The following is a 23,315-nucleotide window of genomic DNA, read 5'->3' as shown; positions in this document are numbered from 1 at the left end:
TGGATCTCGTATTCACGGTTAAGACCATTTGGTGAAAGACTATCCAGTCGATGGATCCAGTATGCTTCCCTCATTTTTAGCAGTCGAATTCGATCGCCGCCTCTTCGTGGTAACGAGACGTGTTCTAATACCTGGAATTTCAGCTGTGCAATGTTATGGCGCACTTCCATCAAATGCGCCATAACATTGCACAGCTGAAATTCCAGGTATTAGAACACGTCTCGTTACCACAAAGAGGCGGCGATCAAATTCGACTGCTAAAAATGAGGGAAGCATACTGGATCCATCGACTGGATAGTCTTTCACCAAATGGTCTTAACCGGGAATACGAGATCCAGTGCTTTGTATGATTTGTATAATATGTATCTATGTGAATATTATATAACCATGTCATCATGATGCCTCTATTTCTTTCATTCCTTTTAGGCCCACTAGAATACTTCTGTGCCGCAGATGGGTATCCTTTTTCTTATCCACTTAACATTGACCTTTTCACTGTACTGGTATATCTCCATCTTCTTTATGTAATAATGGTATGACTTTTATTCTATACATTTAACTTTATCTCTAATTATAAATGTATCCCTATTTTAGTGTCTGTTCATTCTTTGGACTATTTGGCTATTATGCCATCTTTCTTGTAAACCTTATATATACTATTCTTTTCATTCTATCCACACTATTCTATAGTGGTATAGTATATTGGTTAGCACAGTTAGTCACCATCATGACTTTTTTATAGTGCTGGATGTGGTGCGTTCCACGCTGGAGCGCATTGACTTCCGGGTGAGGAGCTCTGCCTACTGTTCCGTGTCTCTTTGATGCGGCGGAGGCTTGAGCGCGTCACTTCCGGTTGGTGAGCGCTTGCTGCTGTTGCGCATGCTCCAGATGCGTCTCAGGCTGGAACGCATCCACTTCCGGTACGGGTGCGCTCTGGCCTGAACTTCTCCGTATCCCCTCCTCTTAACCTGGCGAAAATGTCGCCACAAACTTTACACACATGCCTTTATAAGCCAGTAGACCTCTCACCTCTTCAGACGCCACTTCCAGCAAAGCATGCAGAGTACATGCATACCCTATCTAGCATCTGTCTACTTTGTTCCTCTCTTCTCCCTGCGGCATAGGTAAATTACATCATAACCTCAGTAGTATGTATAAATTACCACCTATGATCCTATTCCATATTCCTCAAATTCCTTAATGCATTGTTGACAGATAAAATTTAGCACGCTCCATTGGCTCGCTCTTACAGTGTATGACCATCTTGCCTGTCTGGATTTCTTGGTTTTGCTTACTGTACAGTATTCGATACCCTGATTACCTATACCAACATTATTTATCTGTTTCTTTGATATTTTCGCAATATATGATGCATATGCCACAATTATCTTGATTTTGTATAATTCTGTATGATCACTGGTCATGTGCTATGTTCTTTATGTCTAATATGATTTCAAATTTTCTTTTTCTGTAGTATCTGACGAAGGCAATTGTATGCCGAAACGTTATAAATATTGTCGCATGTGAAACTAACATCAATAAATGTAGCCAAGCATCGATATCCAAGGCTGCTGTTAATTTTATTATACTACTAACATTAAGGACATGACTGTATACGTAGTTCCCCATAGACAGTAAATGACACAATCGTACACTCCGCTAAGAGAAAGAAGCAAAATCTAACTCCCAGATTACAACATATGAATCTCATATTTAAAGAAGTGCACTTTGAGAAAATGTCTGACGTGTCACCATGGCTGGCCAAATGTTTGGATTGGTAGGAGTCAGCGAGAATCCCAATGTTCACTGAAACTAAGACAAGTGTTTAGCTGAGCGTAGTGTCCGTAGAGCCATGTGCTGTGTCTTCTTGGCACCCAAATCCAGCAGCAAGCCTCACTCTACAACTCCTTTTGTAATCTATAGGAACTTTGCAGCAGAATATGCCACCAATGTCAAATAAGTGCAGGCACCACCTTTGGGACTCACTCCTATCTCCAGGATAGGCCTCCCATAGTGAAGGCGAATGTACCATGCAAGTGCGGGCACCAAATCCCCACTATGGGAGTTCTGAAAACAGCCTAGTGAAGGCTCAGATTTCCAGCAGTTTCATAGAGGTGAATGGGGACGTGGCCACGCATGCGCAGTGCTCTCTCTATTCATTGGTATGGGTATTCGAAAACAGTCAAGTGCGTTTGCTTGGCAAAACTCCCATAGCAGTGAATAGGGAGCACACTGCACATCGCGTGTGCTCTTTCACTTCAGGGGCCCTGTTCTGGAAATCGGAGCAGGTCCCAGAGGTGGGACCTGCCCCTATTTGACATTGGTAGCATACCCTAGCTATATGCCATCAATATCTGAGGTGGGTTTAATCCTTTAAAGCTTATGGTAACCTTTTTGCATCAGTATAAAGATGGGAGGGCTTATACAAGTCATCTAATTACAGATTGTAGCCACTGCCAAATTCCCTTTCCTAACCCCTTTGCACAAGCGTCCTGGGATGCATTTCACAGGCCACTCTCCTGCAGTATGAATTATCTTTAGCAAACATGTCTTTGCTGTTACTGTATGTTTGGCTAAACAGTATCAGATTGCTGAAAGTTACAGTACGGTATAGCATGCTAGGCTAGCTTAAGTTAAATCCCCCCAGTCATATGGTCACTACAACAGCAAGGGCCTGCAGAGATATGGGAACAATTCAGCACAGTCAGTGGTATACATAGAGAAGTAAGGGTCCCATAGCAAGGATCAAACCGGGCCCCCGACACAGGACAAAAGGGTTTCTGCCTAAACCGTTGAGCCTTGGGCCATTTTTCCACTGCCTCATTTGCTTAAAGTTGTTCCTTTAGAGGGTAGAGTCCTGACCAGGTTTTCACCTCTAGTAAAAGAGGGGATAGTCCAAACTAAGACTGGGCCTCCTCTTGCCCTGGGCCCCATAGCAGTCGCATAGTGTGCCGCTATGGTAGTTACGCCCCTGAGCACAGTGTACTAGTTTCATGATTTTCAGTTTGCCATAATTTCATTTATTTTTAGATATGGAAACAATCTTTTAAGATATTATTTTACCTCCTGGCTGTCCTTATTTTGATTTATGCAAAATATCTTATAGTACAAGGTATCCAAAGAGTTAGTGGAATCCAGTCTGTCAAAACAATGCCGATCTAAAACTTCCAATGTGTGCAAAACTCTGTTAATAGTACCACCTGAAAAATAAAGGAGAGTCAGTTAAAGCTGTTGTTTTACAGTATGTGTAAAATAATGCTGGCATATGATGCTGATCATGGTGATATATAGCTTTTGTATGATAGAATTTCTGCAAGGCCTGCCCCAGTCCTGGATTCTCTCGCCCACATACAGGGATTGACAGCTTTTTTTCGGTAAGGGCTTATTCTTGTTCACATCTGCCTCCATCGCAGATTCCATCAAAAACAGCAGAGAGATTAGCCCTGCATGCGTAATTCGAACAAAACATAATTTGATCTGTTCGGATCAGTTTAGGTGCCCCTAATAATGGACAACAACACAAGTGAACTCAGCAATTTTTCTCAGCAATGCAGGCACATACGAACATGGGACCAACACAGATGCCTTCAGCTGCCAAGTGCACATGTAACAGGTCAGACAGGTCCATAGGTACAAATCTGCTGACAGATGGCCTTATATGACAGTATAATACTCTGTATAAGTACAGCTAAGAAACACAAACCTTTTCTTCAGCAATTCTGAATAGAACTAAATGAGAAATTTCATTTATTTTTGTGGCATGTATTTTAATATGGTCACTATGGAATTCTTTATCTATTAGACAAGATGGACACCCCAATAACAGTTGAAGGAGGCAGGTTATTCACTCCAATCTGAGAATCAAAGCCTAGTTGAATTATCTATCAAACAATGTGGACACCCCAAAAACAGTAGAATTAGAGAGGTTATTTACCCAAATTTAAGAATCAAGGCCTAAATAAATTGTTTATAGAGTTGAGCGGACACCTGGATGTTCGAGTTCGCCGGGTTCGGCCAAACTTCACAAAGAAGTTTGAGTTCGGGACCCGAACTTGACCCGAACTTGACCCTGAACCCGAACCCCATTGAAGTCAATGGGAACCCGAACTTTTGGGCACAAAAATGGCTCTAAAAAAGTCCTGGAAAGAGCTAGAGGGCTGCAAGAGGAAGCAAAATGGGGGTTAGAGTAGGACAAGTGCCCTGCAAACAAATGTGGATAGGGAAATGACTTAAAATAACATAAAATACATAAAAAATTAAAATAAACGTTCTAAACCTGAGCAAAAGTGAGTGACAGTGGCACCTGCCACCCCGCAAACAGAGGATGTGGCAGCAACGCCACCACGTCTTTCACCGTCACCAAGCATCTCCACACTGTCCCATGGAAGTGTTCAGCTCTCCATCTCCCAAACACTGGAGAGAAAGAGAAAGAGGAAGTACCCCCATACCCACCGGCGATCTCTGGCCCTGAATGCCAGGATTTCAAAATTCCTGGCTTTTGAAATGCTGTCATTCCGTCTGGTGGAGATGGAGACTTATAAAAAACAAAAAACTTATGGCGGTGGCTGTCCCACAGTAAGTGGTTCCCAGCCGCCACAACTTTTCCAGGCAAGCCATCCCTTCCCTGCACAACCAAGTGGGGGACAAAATCAGGTGTGCACTGCACAACGCCATCTGTGGCAAAGTCCACATAACCACCGATACGTGGACCAGTAAGCACGGGCAGGGACGTTATATCTCCCTAACAGCACACTGGGTAAATGTAGTGGCGACTGGGCCTGAGGCGGATAGCAGTTTGGCGCATGTCTTTCCGCCTCCGAGGATTGCGAGGCATTTCTCTTTGCCTCCTGTTGCCTCCTCTTCCTACTCCGCTTCCTCATCTACCACCTCATCATCTGCTCAGCATAACACCTTCACCACCAACTTCAGCACAGCCAGGGGAAAACGACAGTAAACTGTTTTGAAACACATCTGTTTGGGGGAAAAACCCCACACAGCGCAGGAGCTGTGGACGGCCATGGAACAACAGACCGTTGAGCGGTTGGTGCCACTGAGCCTCAAGCCCGGCCTGGTGGTGTGCGATAATGGGCAAAATCTCGTAGCAGCTCTGGGCCTAGCCTGTTTGATCCACATCCCTTGCCTGGCGCATGTGCTGAATTTGGTGGTGCAGAAATTCCTGAACACCTGACAGTGAAAATCAATTCAGTAAATCCAGCTCTTAGATCCTGGGGGGACAAATTCACTTTTATTGGCGGTCAAGGACCCCTGCTGCCTGAGCTTCAGATGTGACAAGCAAATAATTTTCTTAAATTTGTTGGTTAGATTGTTGGGTAACATTTCCACGGTTATCAGGAATTTTCATTATAAATCGTAACAAAAACCATACAAGGAACATTTCCACAAGAGAAAATTAACCCGACCAGCCTCCCACCCTACAACTCCCCCCTTTCACTCAAACCACTCATTCATGCCCATTCACACACTATTTACAAATTTACTTAAACATATTTACATAACTATAAAGGCAGATAAACTAAATAAACAAACACAACTATATATATGACTTTTAAGGCCAGTCATATACTGTATCACTGATTTGTTATCCTACTAAAACTTAACTTTTATCAGATAATTTATAAAAAATATGTCCCAAATTTGTAGTAATAGATGACTGCATATGAAAAAAGGTCTGACTACGCACATATATCAACAATACAATACACTGGGTGTGGATGAGAATGTAGTTTGACCACTTATTATGGACTTATCGTGGACTGCATCTATTCAGCTGGGACACCACAATGAGCGATTGAGCTAACGGTTATTATACCGTACTTGCATCTTCTGTATAACCCCTGATGAATCTGACAGCATTGCCTGTCAGAGGAAACGCGTCGGGAACGACTATTGAAAAAGATATCTGACTAGGCCGGCACCTGGAGACAACGTATAGGGTGAGAATAATAGGGCCAGCCACCGAGAAGTGGGGTCACTCCTTAGGGGGTGATTCTCCCGCATATAGGCGGGAGACCTCTCCGCTTTCAGGCAGGGAAAAAACAGTTCACCAGGGATATATTCCTACCTGCCTGACCTATTATCCAAGATTATCAGTAACTAAACATTACTGGATCCACTTTCTCAGCAGATAAAGGGATCACCGCGGATCCAACTGGACCACCTAGCTGCCTGGATTCCAAGCCATCACGCATCTCATACACAACAAACCGTGAGTGGTGATCATAATAAGTGGTCAAACTACATTCTCATCCACACCCAGTGTATTGTATTGTTGATATATGTGCGTAGTCAGACCTTTTTTCATATGCAGTCATCTATTACTACAAATTTGGGACATATTTTTTATAAATTATCTGATAAAAGTTAAGTTTTAGTAGGATAACAAATCAGTGATACAGTTAATTGTTCTTACAACATTTGTATCTCAAATCATTACTGTGAATTGTGTCCAGTCATATACTGTACAAGTGGCTCGGACGGTGGGTTCCTGCACCAACATAGGCCAGGTACACAATTGTCCAGCCAGGGCACAGTTCTGGAGGATGAGAAGGAGGAGGAGGAACCGTGTTCACAGCAAGGTGGCACCCAAAGCTGCTCATGGGCATCACTGGAGCGTGGCTGGGGGGATACAGAGGACACAGACGATACACCTCCCACAGAGGACAGCTTGTCATTGCCTCTGGGCAGCCTGGCACACATGAGCGACTACATGCTGCAGTGCCTGCGCAATGACCGCTGAGTTGCCCACATTCTAACCAGTGCTGATTACTGGGTGGCCACCCTGCTGGATCCCCGTTACAAGGACAACGTGCCATCCTTAATTCCATCACTGGAGCGTGATCGTAAGATGCGAACGATGGTAGATGCGCTGCTGATGGCATTCACACCTGACACCGGGGGCTCAGTGGAAGCACAAGGCGAGGGCAGAGGAGGAGGAGGAAGAAGTCGCCAACGCAGCTGGGGCACCGTCACCACCTCAGAAGGCAGGGTTAGCATGGCCGAAATGTGGAAAAGCTTTGTCAGCAAGCCACAACAACCAGCACCACCAGCTGATATGGAACGTCTTAGCAGGAGGCAGCATTTCAGCAACATGGTGAAACAGTATGTGTGCACACGCCTACACGTACTGACTGATGGGTCTGCCAAGGGGCATAGCTACAGGGGAAGCAGGGGAAGCGGCTGATTTGGGGCCCTGACCTAGATGGGGCCCATCCTAGAGGAGGAGGACTAAAAGACTTCGTCAGGGCTCCCTCAACAGTATTACACAATTAAATTATATACAGTGGCAGTATAGACAGTGTAGAAAACGGATGGAACAGCTGCCGGGCCTGGTCTGAGAGAGCGATCTTTAGTAGCCACAGGAATGGGGGCGGCATGAAAGGAAGGGTTTGCAAAAAAATGACTGGGGGAGGGGGGCCCCATTAAAAAAATTTGCTGTGGGGCCCAGTCATTTCTAGCTACGCCACTGGGTCTGCCCCATTCAACTTCTGGGTCTTCAAATTGGGCACATGGCCTGAGCTTGCCCTTTACGCCTTGGAGGTGCTGGCCTGTCCTGCAGCCAGTGTATTATCTGAACGTTTGTTTAGCACGGCAGGGGGTGTAATCACAGACAAGCGCAGCCGCCTGTCCACAGCCAATGTGGACAAGCTCACGTTCATTAAAAAGAACCAGGCATGGATCCCACAGAACTTGTCCGTACCTTGTGCAGAATAGACATGTATACCGGCCTTACCCAGCCATTGTTATACTGCAGCGCACTTACTCTTTGTTTTCTTTTTTATATTTCCCAATGTTTTGGGCCCTACCCTAATTTATTTTTTAAAAAAATGTAAAAAAATAAATAAAATAAAAAACAGTGTTGTTGGCGACTATCTATGGCTTCACAGCCAAAAAATGCTTTGTAACCGCCAATTTTAATGAATTAAGTTCCCTGTCAGTTATGCAGTGCAGGGGTACTTGACAGCAAGAAATGGGTTTATTTCACCCAACAATGTAACAGACGAATGTTTTAAAATTACTTCACTGTCAGGTATGCAGTGCTGGAACACACCCTCCAAGCCATTTGTGAATGACTGGCCTGATAACTGTGGAAATGTCCCCCGCCCCCCCTTACAATCTAACAGCTGTATTTACTGGTTTTATTTGACTGTCAGCAATGCAGTGCAGGCTGGGATTAATAGCACCATATCTATTTTTGCAGATGACACTAAGCTGTGTAGAACTGTACGGTCTATGGAAGATGTCCATAAAATACAAGCTGACTTGGCAAATGAGGTTCAATGTGGACAAATATAAAGTTATGCATCTTGGTAGTAATAATATCTGTGCTTCATATGTCCTAGGGGATGTAGCACTGGGAGAGTCACTTATAGAGAAGGATTTGGGTGTCCTTGTGAATGGTAGATTAAATTATAGCATACAATGTCAATCAGCTGCTTCTAAGGCCACCAGGATATTGTCATGCATTAAACGAGGCATGTACTCGCAGGTCAGGGATGTAATATTACCACTTTACAAAGCGTTGGTGCGGCCTCATCTGGAATACGCAGTTCAGTTCTGGGCACCAGTACATAGAAAGGACGCACTACAGCTGGAAAAAGTACAGAGGAGAGCGACTAAACTGATAAGGGACATGGAGGGTCTTAGTTATGAAGAAAGATTAAAAGAATTGAATTTATTTAGTCTTGAGAAGAGACGTCTAAGGGGGGACATGATTAACCTGTACAAGTATATAATTGTGGCATACAAAAAATACGGAGAAAAACTGTTCCATGTAAAACATGCTCAAAAGACAGGGGGGCACTGCCTCCGACTGAAGAAGAAAAAGTTCAGTCTCCAGAAGCGTCAAAACTTTTTCACTGTAAGAACTGTGAATCTGTCGAATAGACTTCCTCAGGAGGTGGTCACAGCAGGAACAGTGGATAGGGTTTCGATGAATTCTTAAAAGTAAAAAACATAAATGCTTATGAAAACGTGTAGAAATCTGAGTCTCAATTCCTTCTGGGATTCGCGTCCCCACCTATCCCTTGGTTGAACTTGATGGACGTTTGTAACTATGTAACTACTATCTAGCACAAAAATGGGAATTTGTCAACCGACAATGTAACGCCAGTATTTACTGGGTTTTTTTTGACTGTCAGAAATGCAGTGCAGGCCGCAGATGTACTATCTAGCACAAAAAGTGAGTTTTTTTTCAACCGACAATGTAACAGCAGTATTTAACGGTTTTATTGGACTGCAAGAAATGCAGCGCAGGCTGAAAATGTACTATCTAGCACAAAAAGTGTGATTTTTTTTCAACCAACAATGTAACAGCAGTATTTAACGGTTTTATTGGACTGTCAGAAATGCAGCGCAGGCCGCAAATGTACTTTCTATCACAAAAATGGGAATTTGTCACTAAACTATGTAACTGCAGTATTTACTGGTTTTATAAGAAATGCAGTGCCAGAGTCAGAAAGAGAAAAAATTGCTTTAGGTCACACAAATATGTGACAGACTAATTTAATTGAATTATTTTCACTGTCAGGTATGCACTGGCGGTACTTGAATGGCAAAAAAAGTGAATTTGTCCCCCCCAGAATCTAACCGATGGATTTACTGAATTGATTTTCACTGTCAGGTATGCAGTGCTGGCCGCAGGGGTACTTAAACGCCAAAAAAAGGGAATTTGTCCCCTTAGAATCAAACAGATGGATTGACTGAATAGATTTTCACTGTCACATATGCAGCACAGGGGTACTTTACAGGAAAAAATTTGAATATGTCCCCCCCTGGGCCCCTGAACTGACGGATTACCTATATTATTTTCCCTTCCCCAGACACATATGCAGTGAACTACAAGAACAGGATTAAATTATTGTCCCTGGCACTGGTGCACTGCACTTGCACAAAATGGCCGCCGACGCGCACCTAACTAACAGATGGATTAAAACTTCTGTGTCACTGGGCTCAGGGCAGGGTACAAAAATGTTGCATTGCACCCACAAAAAAATATAAAAAATCGCTGTAGATCGCAGAGTTAACACCAAGTTCTGATATCAGATTATTTTCTATTCTCTCCCTTACAGCAGCAGCATCCTCTCCCTACACTAAGCACAGCAGAGTGACTTGCAGCGCTACGTGACTCCAGCTTATATAGAGGCTGGGTCACATGCTGCACCGGCCAATCACAGCCATGACATTAGTAGGCATGGCTGTGATGGCTTCCAAGGGCACAATAGTTAAACGCTTGTTGATTGGCTTCCCCGCAGCTTTTCAAAACACGCCATTAAAATCACCGAACACCGAACTCAAACCTGATCTTTTACAGAAATGTTCGGGTTCAGGTCCGGGTACCAAAAACCCTAAAGTTCGGTACGAACCCGACCTTTACAGTTCGGGTTCGCTCAACTATAATTGTTTATCTACTAGACGCCCCAATAACAGTAGAACTAAACAAGTTATTCACCCCTATTTAAGAATCAAGGCCCAATAGAATTATTTTATCTATTAAACATGGTGGACACCCCAATAACAGTGGAACAAGACAGGTTATCCACCCCAAATTGAGAATCAAGACCTAATAGAATTGTTTATTTATTAAACAAGGTGGATACCCCAATAACAGTAGAATTAGAAAGGTTATTCACCGAAATTAGAGAATTAAGGTGTAATAGAAATGCTTATGTATTACACAAGGTGGACACCCCAATACCAGTTGAAGGAGACAGGTTATTCACCCCAATTTGAGGATAAAGGCCTAATGGAATTCTTTATCTATTAAAGAACGTGGAACCCCAATAACATTAGAATTAGACATGTTATTCACACTAATTTAAGAATCAAGGCCTAATGGAATTGCTTATCTATTGAACAAGGTGGACACCGTTCAATTCAATAGCTCTTTGTCCTACACAGGGATTGATGCAAACTGTGCTGTCTCCTATGGATCTTGTGACAAAAAATAAAAACTTCCATGAACTCACTATGCCCATCAGCGAATACCTTGGGGTCTCTTCTTTCCAAAATGGGGTCACTTGTGGGGTAGTTATACTGCCCTGGCATTCTAGGGGCCCAAATGTGTGGTAAGGAGTTTGAAATCAAATTCTGTAAAAAATGACCTGTGAAATCCGAAAGGTGCTCTTTGGAATATGGGCCCCTTTGCCCACCTAGGCTGCAAAAAAGTGTCACACATCTGGTATTGCCGTACTCAGGAGAAGGTGGGGAATGTGTTTTGGGGTGTCATTTTACATATACCCATGCTGGGTGAGATAAATATCTTGGTCAAATGCCAACTTTGTATAAAAAAATGGGAAAGGTTGTCTTTTTCCAAGATATTTCTCTCACCCAGCATGGGTATATGTAAAATGACACCCCAAAACACATTCCCCAACTTCTCCTGAGTATGGCGATACCAGATGTGTGACACTTTTTTGCAGCCTAGGTGGGCAAAGGGGCCCATATTCCAAAGAGCACCTTTCGGATTTCACAGGTCATTTTTTACAGAATTTGATTTCAAACTCCTTACCACACATTTGGGCCCCTAGAATGCCAGGGCAGTATAACTACCCCACAAGTGACCCCATTTTGGAAAGAAGAGACCCCAAGGTATTCGCTGATGGGCATAGTGAGTTCATGGAAGTTTTTATTTTTTGTCACAAGTTAGTGGAATATGAGACTTTGTATGAAAAAAAAAAAAAAAAAATCATCATTTTCCACTAACTTGTGACAAAAAATAAAAAATTCTAGGAACTCGCCATGCCCCTCACGGAATACCTTGGGGTGTCTTCTTTCCAAAATGGGGTCACTTGTGGGGTAGTTATACTGCCCTGGCATTTTCCAGGGGCCCTAATGTGTGGTAAGTAGGTAAATGACCTGTGAAATCCTAAAGGTGCTCTTTGGAATATGGGCCCCTTTGCCCACCTAGGCTGCAAAAAAGTGTCACACATGTGGTATCTCCGTACTCGGGAGAAGTTGGGGAATGTGTTTTGGGGTGTCATTTTACATATACCCTTGCTGGGTGAGAGAAATATCTTGGCAAAAGACAACTTTTCCCATTTTTTTATACAAAGTTGGCATTTGACCAAGATATTTCTCTCACCCAGCATGGGTATATGTAAAATGACACCCCAAAACACATTCCCCAACTTCTCCTGAGTATGGCGATACCAGATGTGTGACACTTTTTTGCAGCCTAGATGCGCAAAGGTGCCCAAATTCCTTTTAGGAGGGCATTTTTAGACATTTGGATACCAGACTTCTTCTCACGCTTTGGGGCCCCTAGAATGCCAGGGCAGTATAAATACCCCACATGTGACCCCATTTTGGAAATAAGACACCCCAAGGTATTCAATGAGGGGCATGGCGAGTTCATAGAAATTTTTTTTTTTTGGCACAAGTTAGCGGAAATTGATATTTTTTATTTTTTTCTCACAAAGTCTCCCGTTCCGCTAACTTGGGACAAAAATTTCAATCTTTCATGGACTCAATATGCCCCTCACGGAATACCTGGGGGTGTCTTCTTTCCGAAATGGGGTCACATGTGGGGTATTTATACTGCCCTGGCATTCTAGGGGCCCTAAAGCGTGAGAAGAAGTCTGGAATATAAATGTCTAAAAAATTTTACGCATTTGGATTCCGTGAGGGGTATGGTGAGTTCATGTGAGATTTTATTTTTTGACACAAGTTAGTGGAATATGAGACTTTGTAAGAAAAAAAAAAAATAATTCCGCTAACTTGGGCCAAAAAAATGTCTGAATGGAGCCTTACAGAGGGGTGATCAATGACAGGGGGGTGATCAATGACAGGGGTGGTGATCAATGACAGGGGGTTGATCAGGGAGTCTATATGGGGTGATCACCACAGTCATTGATCATGCCCCTGTAAGGCTTCATTCAGACGTCCGGATGCGTTTTGCGGATCGGATCCATCTATCAGTGCATCCGTAAAAATCATGCGGACATCTGAATGGAGCTTTACAGGGGGGTGATCAGGGAGTCTATATGGGGTGATCACCACAGTCATTGATCATGCCCCTGTAAGGCTTTATTCAGACGTCCGGATGCGTTTTGCGGATCGGATCCATCTATCAGTGCATCCGTAAAAATCATGCGTACATCTGAATGGAGCTTTACAGGGGGGTGATCAGGGAGTCTATATGGGGTGATCACCACAGTCATTGATCATGCCCCTGTAAGGCTTCATTCAGACGTCCGGATGCGTTTTGCGGATCCGATCCATCTATCAGTGCATCCGTAAAAATCATGCGGACATCTGAATGGAGCTTTACAGGGGGGTAATCAATGACAGGGGGGTGATCAGGGAGTCTACATGGGGTGATCACCACAGTCATTGATCACTCCCCTGTAAGGCTTCATTCAGACGTCCGGATGCGTTTTGCGGATCGGATCCATCTATCAGTGCATCCGTAAAAATCATGCGGACATCTGAATGGAGCTTTACAGGGGGGTGATCAGGGAGTCTATATGGGGTGATCACCACAGTCATTGATCATGCCCCTGTAAGGCTTCATTCAGACGTCCGTGTGCGTTTTGCGGATCGGATCCATCTATCAGTGCATCCGTAAAAATCATGCGGACATCTGAATGGAGCTTTACAGGGGGGTGATCAGGGAGTCTATATGGGGTGATCACCACAGTCATTGATCATGCCCCTGTAAGGCTTCATTCAGACGTCCGGATGCGTTTTGCGGATCGGATCCATCTATCAGTGCATCCGTAAAAATCATGCGGACATCTGAATGGAGCTTTACAGGGGGGTAATCAATGACAGGGGGTGATCAGGGAGTCTATATGGGGTGATCACCACAGTCATTGATCATGCCCCTGTAAGGCTTCATTCAGACGTCCGGATGCGTTTTGCGGATCCGATCCATCTATCAGTGCATCCGTAAAAATCATGCGGACGTCTGAATGGAGCTTTACAGGGGGGTAATCAATGACAGGGGGGTGATCAGGGAGTCTATATGGGGTGATCACCACAGTCATTGATCACGCCCCTGTAAGGCTTCATTCAGACGTCCGGATGCGTTTTGCGGATCCGATCCATCTATCAGTGGATCCGTAAAAATCATGCGGACGTCTGAATGGAGCTTTACAGGGGGTTGATCAATGACAGGGGGGTAATCAATGACAGGGGGGTGATCAGGGAGTCTATATGGGGTGATCAGGGGTGATCAGGGGCTAATAAGGGGTTAATAAGTGACGGGGGGGGGGGTGTAGTGTAGTGTAGTGGTGCTTGGTGCTACTTTACTGAGCTACCTGTGTCCTCTGGTGGTCGATCCAAACAAAGGGGACCACCAGAGGACCAGGTAGCAGGTATATTAGACGCTGTTATCAAAACAGCGTCTAATATACCTGTTAGGGGTTAAATAAAACACATCTCCAGCCTGCCAGCGAACGATCGCCGCTGGCAGGCTGGAGATCAACTCTCTTACCTTCCGTTCCTGTGAGCGCGCGCGCCTGTGTGCGCGCGTTCACAGGAAATCTCGGCCATCGCGAGATGACGCATATATGCGTGACTCTGCGCAGGGCTGCCACCTCCGGAACGCGATCCTGCGTTAGGCGGTCCGGAGGTGGTTAAAGGGCAGTGAGAACACAGGGGCTGGCTATCTGCGGATTGGATGGCTGCAGGCTTTAATGGGTCATCTTGCGTTTCGGGGCTTCTTATTTTCACTTTAACACGTGTAGCCACCATTTTAGGAAAAAGACATTACCACAAAGTGTCAGGAAATTCAGAATTATTGTGAATCAAATTTTTCCTAAACTTTTAATCAAATTCCACTTTGGATGCTTTAACACTACTTAACATGCTTTATAAACTGACTATTCCCTTAGTAGCGCCCCCCCCCACACACACACACACACTCTTCTGACAGTCCTACACCCAAAGCACTAGCACATGCAGATTGGCCTACACCACTCCTTTCAGTACAAAGATGGCTTGGACTACTTCATATCACAATCAACCCCCACTTCCTTATAGATTGTAAGCTCTTGCAGGCAGGGTCTTCACTCCTAGTGTTTTAGTTGTATATTAGTCAGTAACTTTCAATAAATCAAGATTATTATAAAAAATTGGCCTGGTCCTTAAGGCACACTTGAAACATATATTTTTAGGGATGCTTGCCCTGCATACTAGTAACACTGTAGTTCAGACTAGTATGTTTCTGAACTGTACATCATAACCACTACATTAACATACAAGGCACTGGAAGAAGGTCAATGTCTTATTCAATATATATAGGTTGGGTGATTGACTCAAACTTCAATGCTATGAATTTAGCATATTATGCACATTTTTATGATCAATTTGTGATATTATGTTTGAATCTGAACCTATGGCAACTAATGTCTTCTCTAAAGGCACACGGGTATTCTTTCCACTCCAGACGATATGCCAGATGTTGCTCACTGGAAACCTCTATAACATTGTGGAAAACCAGCAGAAAATAGAGGTTATTATAGGATTGTCTAATAGCGGGTGTTACCCTAATCAGTTTTATGTGCATTTTGGCAGGAGGACATTTATTGCTATGTAATTCTTTATTTTCCCTGTAGAGAAAATTAGTACTTACATAGAGGTTCCCACAGCAATAGAAGCTGATCCTGTCAAACAGCAGACACGTTAACCCCTTGATCTGCTTATGTTTGGGCGAGTCTACTATCTGACATGGTGTTGCTAAAATGTCTTAAATCTACAAATCTATGGAGAAAAGAAAGATGCTATTCATATTGTCATTTAGGCCCCATCTTACCTGCAGCTGATTCTTGGCACTTATCAAATGACCACCGGACTTCCACAGCCTGACCTCTTACTTTAATCTGCTGTTCAACTTCATAAACCTTAGCTCGAACCTGAAAAATAATTATGTTCTGTTCATAATTACTGGATTGTTTCATGACCTTATATAAATTGATCACTTCTTCACAATGGAAAGGTAATACAATTATGTATTCAGCTTCTATCTTGGTAATTTAAAGGGTCAATTCAATCAGAAAGATTTAACAAAATATTAATAGAAACATTCAGCAGTGTTAAAACATTGAAAATTAAATACAAGATATTGTCCTTCTGGAGCAGTCAGCACAAAGGTAAAACTCCTATACAGATAGTTAACCCACTGTAAGTTTACTAGTGCTGTGATGGGAAGAGGTTATCGGTTTGTATAATAGTAGATTATTGAATTATTAAGAGTATGACAACAGTTCTATTGTTCTCTTGATAGGCTAGCTAAATATGTCCACAGAAGAGCGTTGCGCTTATCAGTATAATGTGTGATGCTATAATTCAGTTACTTATCCCTTATCCTCTCTGGCCACAGTGAAAGGTCTGAGTGAGAAAGTCAAATGAGTCAGTTTGCTGTGCTAAGGGGCCATTTTTTTCCAAGGTCCCCGAGGCCGCAGTTTAAAGCCACTGCTCCTCGATCCTCAGCACTGCCTCCATTTGAAATGTACGGGAAGCACAAACCAGCAAGAAAATAATGTATTCCAAGGCAAAAGACTACGTGTGAACATTCCCTATAAAATATAATCCCTATAGATATAATCCCAAACAAAGAAGAAGTAAAGAGCCAGGACAGGAAGCAGAATACATGGAGTGATGTGAAAAAAATAATTTTCAAAAGCTATTGACCCATGGCTAGCTAGCATTTCTCCTGCAGTGTTGCTATCAGTGTGTGAAGAGTGGGAGAAGAGGGTTGCATTGACACTCCAACACAATGGGCAGCACATTGAACACATTTTATAAGTGGTCAGAAACTTGTAAATAACTCATGAAAGAATAAAGTTACATTAAAACCAAGCACACCATTGTTTTTCTTGTGAAATTCCCAATAAGTTTGATGTGTCACATGACCCTCTTCCTATTGAAAAAACAAAAGTTGGATTCAAAATGGCTGACTTCAAAATGGCCGCCATGGTCACCACCCATCTTGAAAAGTTTCCCCCCCCCCCACATATACTAATGTGCCACAAACAGGAAGTTAATATCACCAACCATTCCCATTTTATTAAGGTGTATCCATATAAATGGCCCACCCTGTATATACATATACACCACACACACACACACACACACACATATGAGATGTTAATATGTGATTTGGAAGAATTCTGGATATTCCAATGGGCTCCAGCAAAGGGATATCCCTCAATCAGATTGTTATGTGATCCTGAGTGGCAAAAACGGTTAATTATGGGTATGGTACTAAGTTTTAGAGAAATTTAAAGGGTGTGTCCAGGATTAGAAAAACATGTCTAGACAATCCAAAACCTGTCCATGGGTTGTTCCTGGTATTGACACTAAACTTCCTTGAAGTGAACAGGTTTGGGGCTGTTTTTAGCAGAAAGCATCTATCTTTTTCTAGTCTTGGAGAACCTCCGTAATCCCTCAAACAATAGTGCAAATTATCATTAATTCAATATACAGAAAAATAATTATTTTTTCTAAATCAGTCTGCTTAGAGAATTGTTCTGTACAGGAAAATCGGTTAGTACTGCTGAACCACTCACCACTTTATAAAGCAAGGAGGCATTCTGTTTAGTAGTGTGAAAAAAGTGTCTAGAAGGCAACCCTAGGAAATTATTCAATTTCTAACAGTGAGGCATACCTGTTGATTAAACAGTGAGTTTCCACCAGGCATAGGCAGGCTGGATGGGGCAACCTGAAGAAGATCCAGTGGAGAACCTGGATTTGTATTTTTACTTTCATTTGTGGAATAGTTCCACACCAAGGCACTTGGACAGCAGAGAGTGATAGTCTGCAGAAAGTAATGTAGCAATTAAATACCTTGTAACTGATGATTTACCATACATTATAGTTTTGTTGTTTACATTGTATAAAAAGCAGTGAAAGCATTGATCATATCCAAGAAGTACAGTCCCTTTTACCCACATAAATATTTACAGTTAGGGGCCCTTGAACATGGGGTTTAACAAGATTGATTAAATAGCAAGTCAACCTTCAGAAAGGCAGATAATTGCCCAAATGAACAACTGCACGAACAATCAGTTCATTTATGCAGATGTTCATTTACATTATCTGTTGACAGGTTGACAAGACATAATTTCTATGGTGGCATAAAAGATCCATTTGTTTGTTAGCTGGTGGACCTTTTACATAGTGGTCATGAATTAACTTCCTTCTGGCCAATAATCAGTCCATGTAAAAGGCCTTAAGCAGAAAATATTTAAAACACGTAGATTATAAAGGGGTTCTCCAAGAATTGTTTAAAATTGCCGCAAAAAACCTGCCCTAGAATGTGAATAGGACTGGTTACCTCCACTTGCCTTTGGGGGGTGAGGAGGTGGGGCCTCATTACATTTATCTATAATAGATGGTAATGATATGCCATCATAGCTGAGCAGCCTGAGATGAACTCTCACCAATGTGTGGTATATGCGTAATGTGTAGCGAGATCCCCCTCCCCTCCATGGCAGCTCTGCAAGTAGAGGTAACCAGTCTTGATTCAGGACAGGCCACTGGTGGCCATTTTAAATTGTTCCTAGAGAACCCCTTTAAAGGGATTTTCCATGATTACTGTAGCTTTACCAGATATGCTCATGTATTCGGTTAACTCATGTGCATTACATTTTCCCCATGTTTTTTTTATATATAACAAATTACTCTGGATTCATTACATCCTGTATGTACCACTTCCTGTGGCTGTATCCAACCAAATCCTTCTCCTTCCTCTGCCACGCCTCCAGCACCGCCCCTAACAACACCCAGCTAGTTTATAGCCCCTCCCACCCATCAAGTTACATAAACACTCCCTCATCACTGCCCCTGTTGCTGATTTGACATCCCCATGGACATAATATGACAGGAAATAAGAAAGAGCTGCATGGACTTTAACACAGCCCAGAATGCAAGATAGGAATAATAAAGGTAAAAGAAATACATTATAAAATTGCAACTACCTTCATAAATGTTTATTATTATTATTATTCCTCTATTGACTTTAGATGAATGGACTTGATTTTCAGGAAAATTTCAATCTATGCAGCCTAAAGTCATCATTGAATATATCTATCATCAGCACAATAGAAGTGGAAATTGCAGTGAATCTGGGTTAAGGCCTCATGCACACGGCCATTGTGCGTCTCTTATGTGCATTGGGGACCGCAATTTGTGGTCCCCAATGCGCGGGCAACGTCCGTGCGGCAGCCGGGACGGATCGAGACCCTTTCAACTTGAATGGGTCCGTGATCCATCCGCACCGCAAAAAAACTGAACAAGTGTGGAGGCACGGCCAGAAACACCACGGAAGCACTCCGTAGTGCTTCCGTGGGGTTCCAAACCATGCTTCCGTTATGCATGATTGCGGAACCATTCAAGTGAGCTGCTGCCCGTGTATTGTGGGCCGCAGTACGGTCACGGGCACACAACGGCCATGTACATGAGGCCTAAGTAAGAGTCATGGGATTTGATAGTCATTCGCCATGATCAAGAGGCTCATAAGCACAGGCAGCTCCCAAGCCACACTGTGACTTTTGTGGTTCTACACACTTTCCTAGGAAGTTGTACTTTATTCTATAACCACCTCAGTCATTCCACTCCTCTCTAAAAATATACATAGAAGAAAACAGAAATGTGTTTAGATGCGAATTGGTGTCGTTTACAGAGCAGTCACAGATGTTTTCCAGGATTGTGAGAATTGGATTTTTTCCATTCCAAAATGAACCTTCACTTACCCACCTACTCAGAGGTTCTGGAGAGATAATCTATTACTTATATGATTGCTGGGATTGGTTTTCAAATTTCTTTTACACGTTCATGAAAGTGCAAAGTCAATGAGAAAACAGCCTCAAGACACAGGTTAAACTCATAAACGAGGCCAAACTAACTAATGTTTTAGAGGAAAATATTCTTATGTTCTGACCTTGATGTGAGATATCAGTAGCTTCACAAACGTACGTACAAATTGTTCTTTTTGTGATTACCCACACTCTTTAGTAGGAGTATTCACAAAGTAGGAACACTAAGGCCCCTTGCACCCGGGCGTCACGGATTTGGTCCGGATGCATTGCGCGCGCATTGCGGGAAACCCGCGCGAGTGCGCACGCAATTTCAGTCAGTTTTGTCTGCGATTGCATTGTTCCGCGCGAGTGCAAAGCGCTTTAATGCGGTTTGCACGCGTGTGATAAAAAACTGAATGTGGTACCCAGACCCGAACCTGGATTTCTTCACTGAAGTTCGGGTTAGGTGTTCTGTAGATTTTATTATTTTCCATTATAACATGGTTATAAGGGAAAATAATAGCATTCTGAATACAGAATGATTAGTAAAATGTCCCTTGAAGTTAAAAAATAAATAAAAAATTACTCACCTCATCCACTTGATCGCGCAGCCATTATAGTCTTCTTTCTTCTTCTTGCAGGGCCTGCAAAAGGACCTGCGCTGACGTCATCGCGCTCACCACATGGTGAGTGCGGTGACGTTAGCGCAGGTCCTGCAAGAAGAAAGAAAGAAGACGATAACGGCTGTGCAATCAAGTGGATGAGGTGAGTAATTTTTTTATTATTTTTTTAACTTCATTTTACTTAGCATTCTGTATTAAAGAATGCTATTATTTTCCATTATAACCATGTTATAATGGAAAATAATAAAGTGAATGGGCCTCATCCCTATTTAATAACATCACCTCCTTAGCAACCATCACTTCTATGGGGCCTGTGTTGCGTGAAAAACGCAGAATATAGAAAATGCTGCGATTTTCACGCAACGCACAAGTGATAGTGAAAAACATCGCTCATGTACAGTACAAAGACCCATAGAAATGAATGGGTCCGGATTCAGTGCGGGTGCAATGTGTTCACCTCACACATCGCACCCGCGCAGAAAACTCGCTCGTGTGAAAGGGGCCTAAGGCTAGGTGACTTCAAGCATCATGAGGCCACATACAAGTCAAGAGTGAAAATAATTTGCAATTTGTGTGGCTTGCCATAGCATTAGGGTGCAATTTGGGACTGAAAAAAAGAAATTCTGACTTGTCACTAATGAGTTGCAGGATTTGGATTTTTTTAGTGACGATTATAATGCAGATGCACTGCGTAGCACATCCACATTACTTGCAATGCTGCCATGCTATCTTTGTGTAGAGCTACTGAAGTTGCAGTGTAGTCCCAGGGTGTTCACATGTGGCGGATTTGTTGCAGAAACTTTTGTGACTGTTTCATATCCTAATAGGGTTTGCAAAATCCATGCAGAATCGACCACAACGATATGTGTATGAATTTTCCATTTTTGCAACAACTCGGCGGTGTGTGAACATGCCCCTATGAACATAACATGACATTTTGAGATTTCCATTTAAAAAAAATAAGCTTCTTGTTTCTTCCCGTAAGGTTTTTATATAGAAATGTTCATATTAATTCCCCAAAAATGAGGTAGATAAATAAAGACAGCGCAGGTTACGTCTGTACATATTTACATAGCTGTAGGTCTGTAAGCATTCACATATTTTTACTGAAAACAAAAAATAAACACTATTACTATTCTTTATGCCGCTTTCTTTCTGGAAATAAAGTATAGTATTCCCCAAGGACTTTCTAACAGCCAGTTCTGCTAATTTAGGATCTTGCGTTTACAGAAGCAACATCTGTGGATGACAAACAGCATGACACTCCACTGCAAGACGCATGTGAATGGAATACCTCTGCACATCGACTGATTCATGTAGTCTCATCATTGATATACACAACATGACAACACTTAGCATTTAAGAAAGTTTCACCTACTTGTAGCATGCAGCTAAGACCATATACTAATGGGCGGTGTTGGGGACATGTCTGAAAATCAGCACAGGGCAGATGGGCAGAATTGACGACTGGTCCCGTAGTACTAGGACTCGGAGCAGATATTGGAGGATTGTTTGTGCCCATCATTGCAATGGAGGCATGCGCATTGGCAGAACTTGCACAATCACTCAGCAGAGCAGAAAGGCGCCTGGAGCAGAAATAGGCAAGGCGCCGTGACAAGTACGCAGATTGTACAAATTCTTCAGAGTGCTGAAAGAATAGAGAAAAACATTAATGTTAATGTGTTTTATTGTCAGTAGTTGTTTGCTGCAGAAATATTTGAAAAAGTCGAATTTAGGGTCTGAGGGCACTGCCAGTAAACTTTTTCTTAACACCGTTAGAAGGTACTCAAAACCTCAAGCCACATTTCAACAACAAAATATTTATTTGCTGCATTTGTAGAAACAGTTAGATCTTTTTGTACCGTATAGGCACCTATCCCTATTGAACGACAGCTGCATTACCATAAATTCTGAGATTCAGGAAAAAACAGACTTAACACGACTTAAAAGTTTACTAGACTATGATAATAGATATATACAAAAGGTAACATGCAGAGTAAAGTAAGTAACAGTCCCCAAAGCCATAAAACAAAAAACATCGACCAGTTCCCAGCATGGCACCCAGCCGACGCTGATGATACAAAGAGAGGTAGGGGTAGCAAGACACATCTTACCCTGATGTCCTGAATGGAGCCAAGCTCTTTGTTACATAGCTAGATGTTTTCAAGCCTCGTAGTCCCTCCCAAAGATCTTCAGTGTGCAGTACACATGTACCGTTACTTCAGACTTCAGGAATGCCAGGTGGCCAGGTACCACTAACCAACTACATTACAAGGAATTACTTAATGTTGCAGACATGGGTAACAAATGACTGGGCACCAAAAGGACACTAAACCAAGGAGAAGTTAGGCCTAGGATCCCAAAGCACTGGAAAACATGATCTGGCACACTTAATCAGCAGACAATAAAGTGGTTTTCCAGGCTCTCAATATTGATGACCTATCCTCAGAGAGGTCATTAAAGGAGTTGTCTGCTTTTTTCTATTGATGACCTATCCTCCAGATATAATTACAACTCCCATCACATCCCCATTCACTTCTAGGGGACGGCTCTGTCCTGTTCAAGTGAATGGGATGGAAACGCCCCATAGAAGTGAATGGGGACGCCATAGTTCTAATTACACCTACCCACTGCTGAAATTGCTGCGGCGAGCAGTCAAACAGTGAAGAGAAGGCAGCGCTCGTACGAGCACTGCCTTCTTTTCAAACAGCTGATTGGCGGGGGTGTCGGGAGTCGGGCCCCCACCAACCTTATATAGATGACCTATCCTGAGGATAGGTCATCAGTAGAAAAAAAAGACAACCCCTTTAATATCCTATCGGTGAGAGTACAAACCCTCCGCACCTCCACCAATCAGCCTCTGGTTCAGGAACAGACCGTAAATGGAGAATGAACCACGTTTCCATTCAAAGTGTAGTGCCCACGCTGGGTT

General features: G+C 42.9%; 1 protein-coding gene across 1 annotated transcript in view; it reads right to left on the bottom strand.

The window, feature by feature from the left end:
* The window catches only part of MED12L (mediator complex subunit 12L), a 692,480-nt gene that overhangs the window by 595,211 nt on the left and 73,954 nt on the right, over window positions 1-23,315 (bottom strand). The window contains exons 7-10 of the mRNA XM_040429951.1: window positions 21,762-22,031; window positions 17,630-17,779; window positions 15,776-15,875; window positions 3,064-3,200 (exon numbers count right to left, since the gene is read on the bottom strand). Coding sequence (XP_040285885.1) covers window positions 3,064-3,200; window positions 15,776-15,875; window positions 17,630-17,779; window positions 21,762-22,031 — 657 coding nt within the window. The remainder of the gene's footprint in view (window positions 1-3,063; window positions 3,201-15,775; window positions 15,876-17,629; window positions 17,780-21,761; window positions 22,032-23,315) is intronic.

The sequence above is a fragment of the Bufo bufo genome, chromosome 4 (assembly GCF_905171765.1).
Source record: "Bufo bufo chromosome 4, aBufBuf1.1, whole genome shotgun sequence".
In the NCBI taxonomy this organism is placed as follows: Eukaryota; Metazoa; Chordata; class Amphibia; order Anura; family Bufonidae; genus Bufo; species Bufo bufo.
The sequence above is the reverse complement of the archived record's forward strand: the minus strand, read 5'-3'. Positions and strand labels throughout refer to the sequence as shown.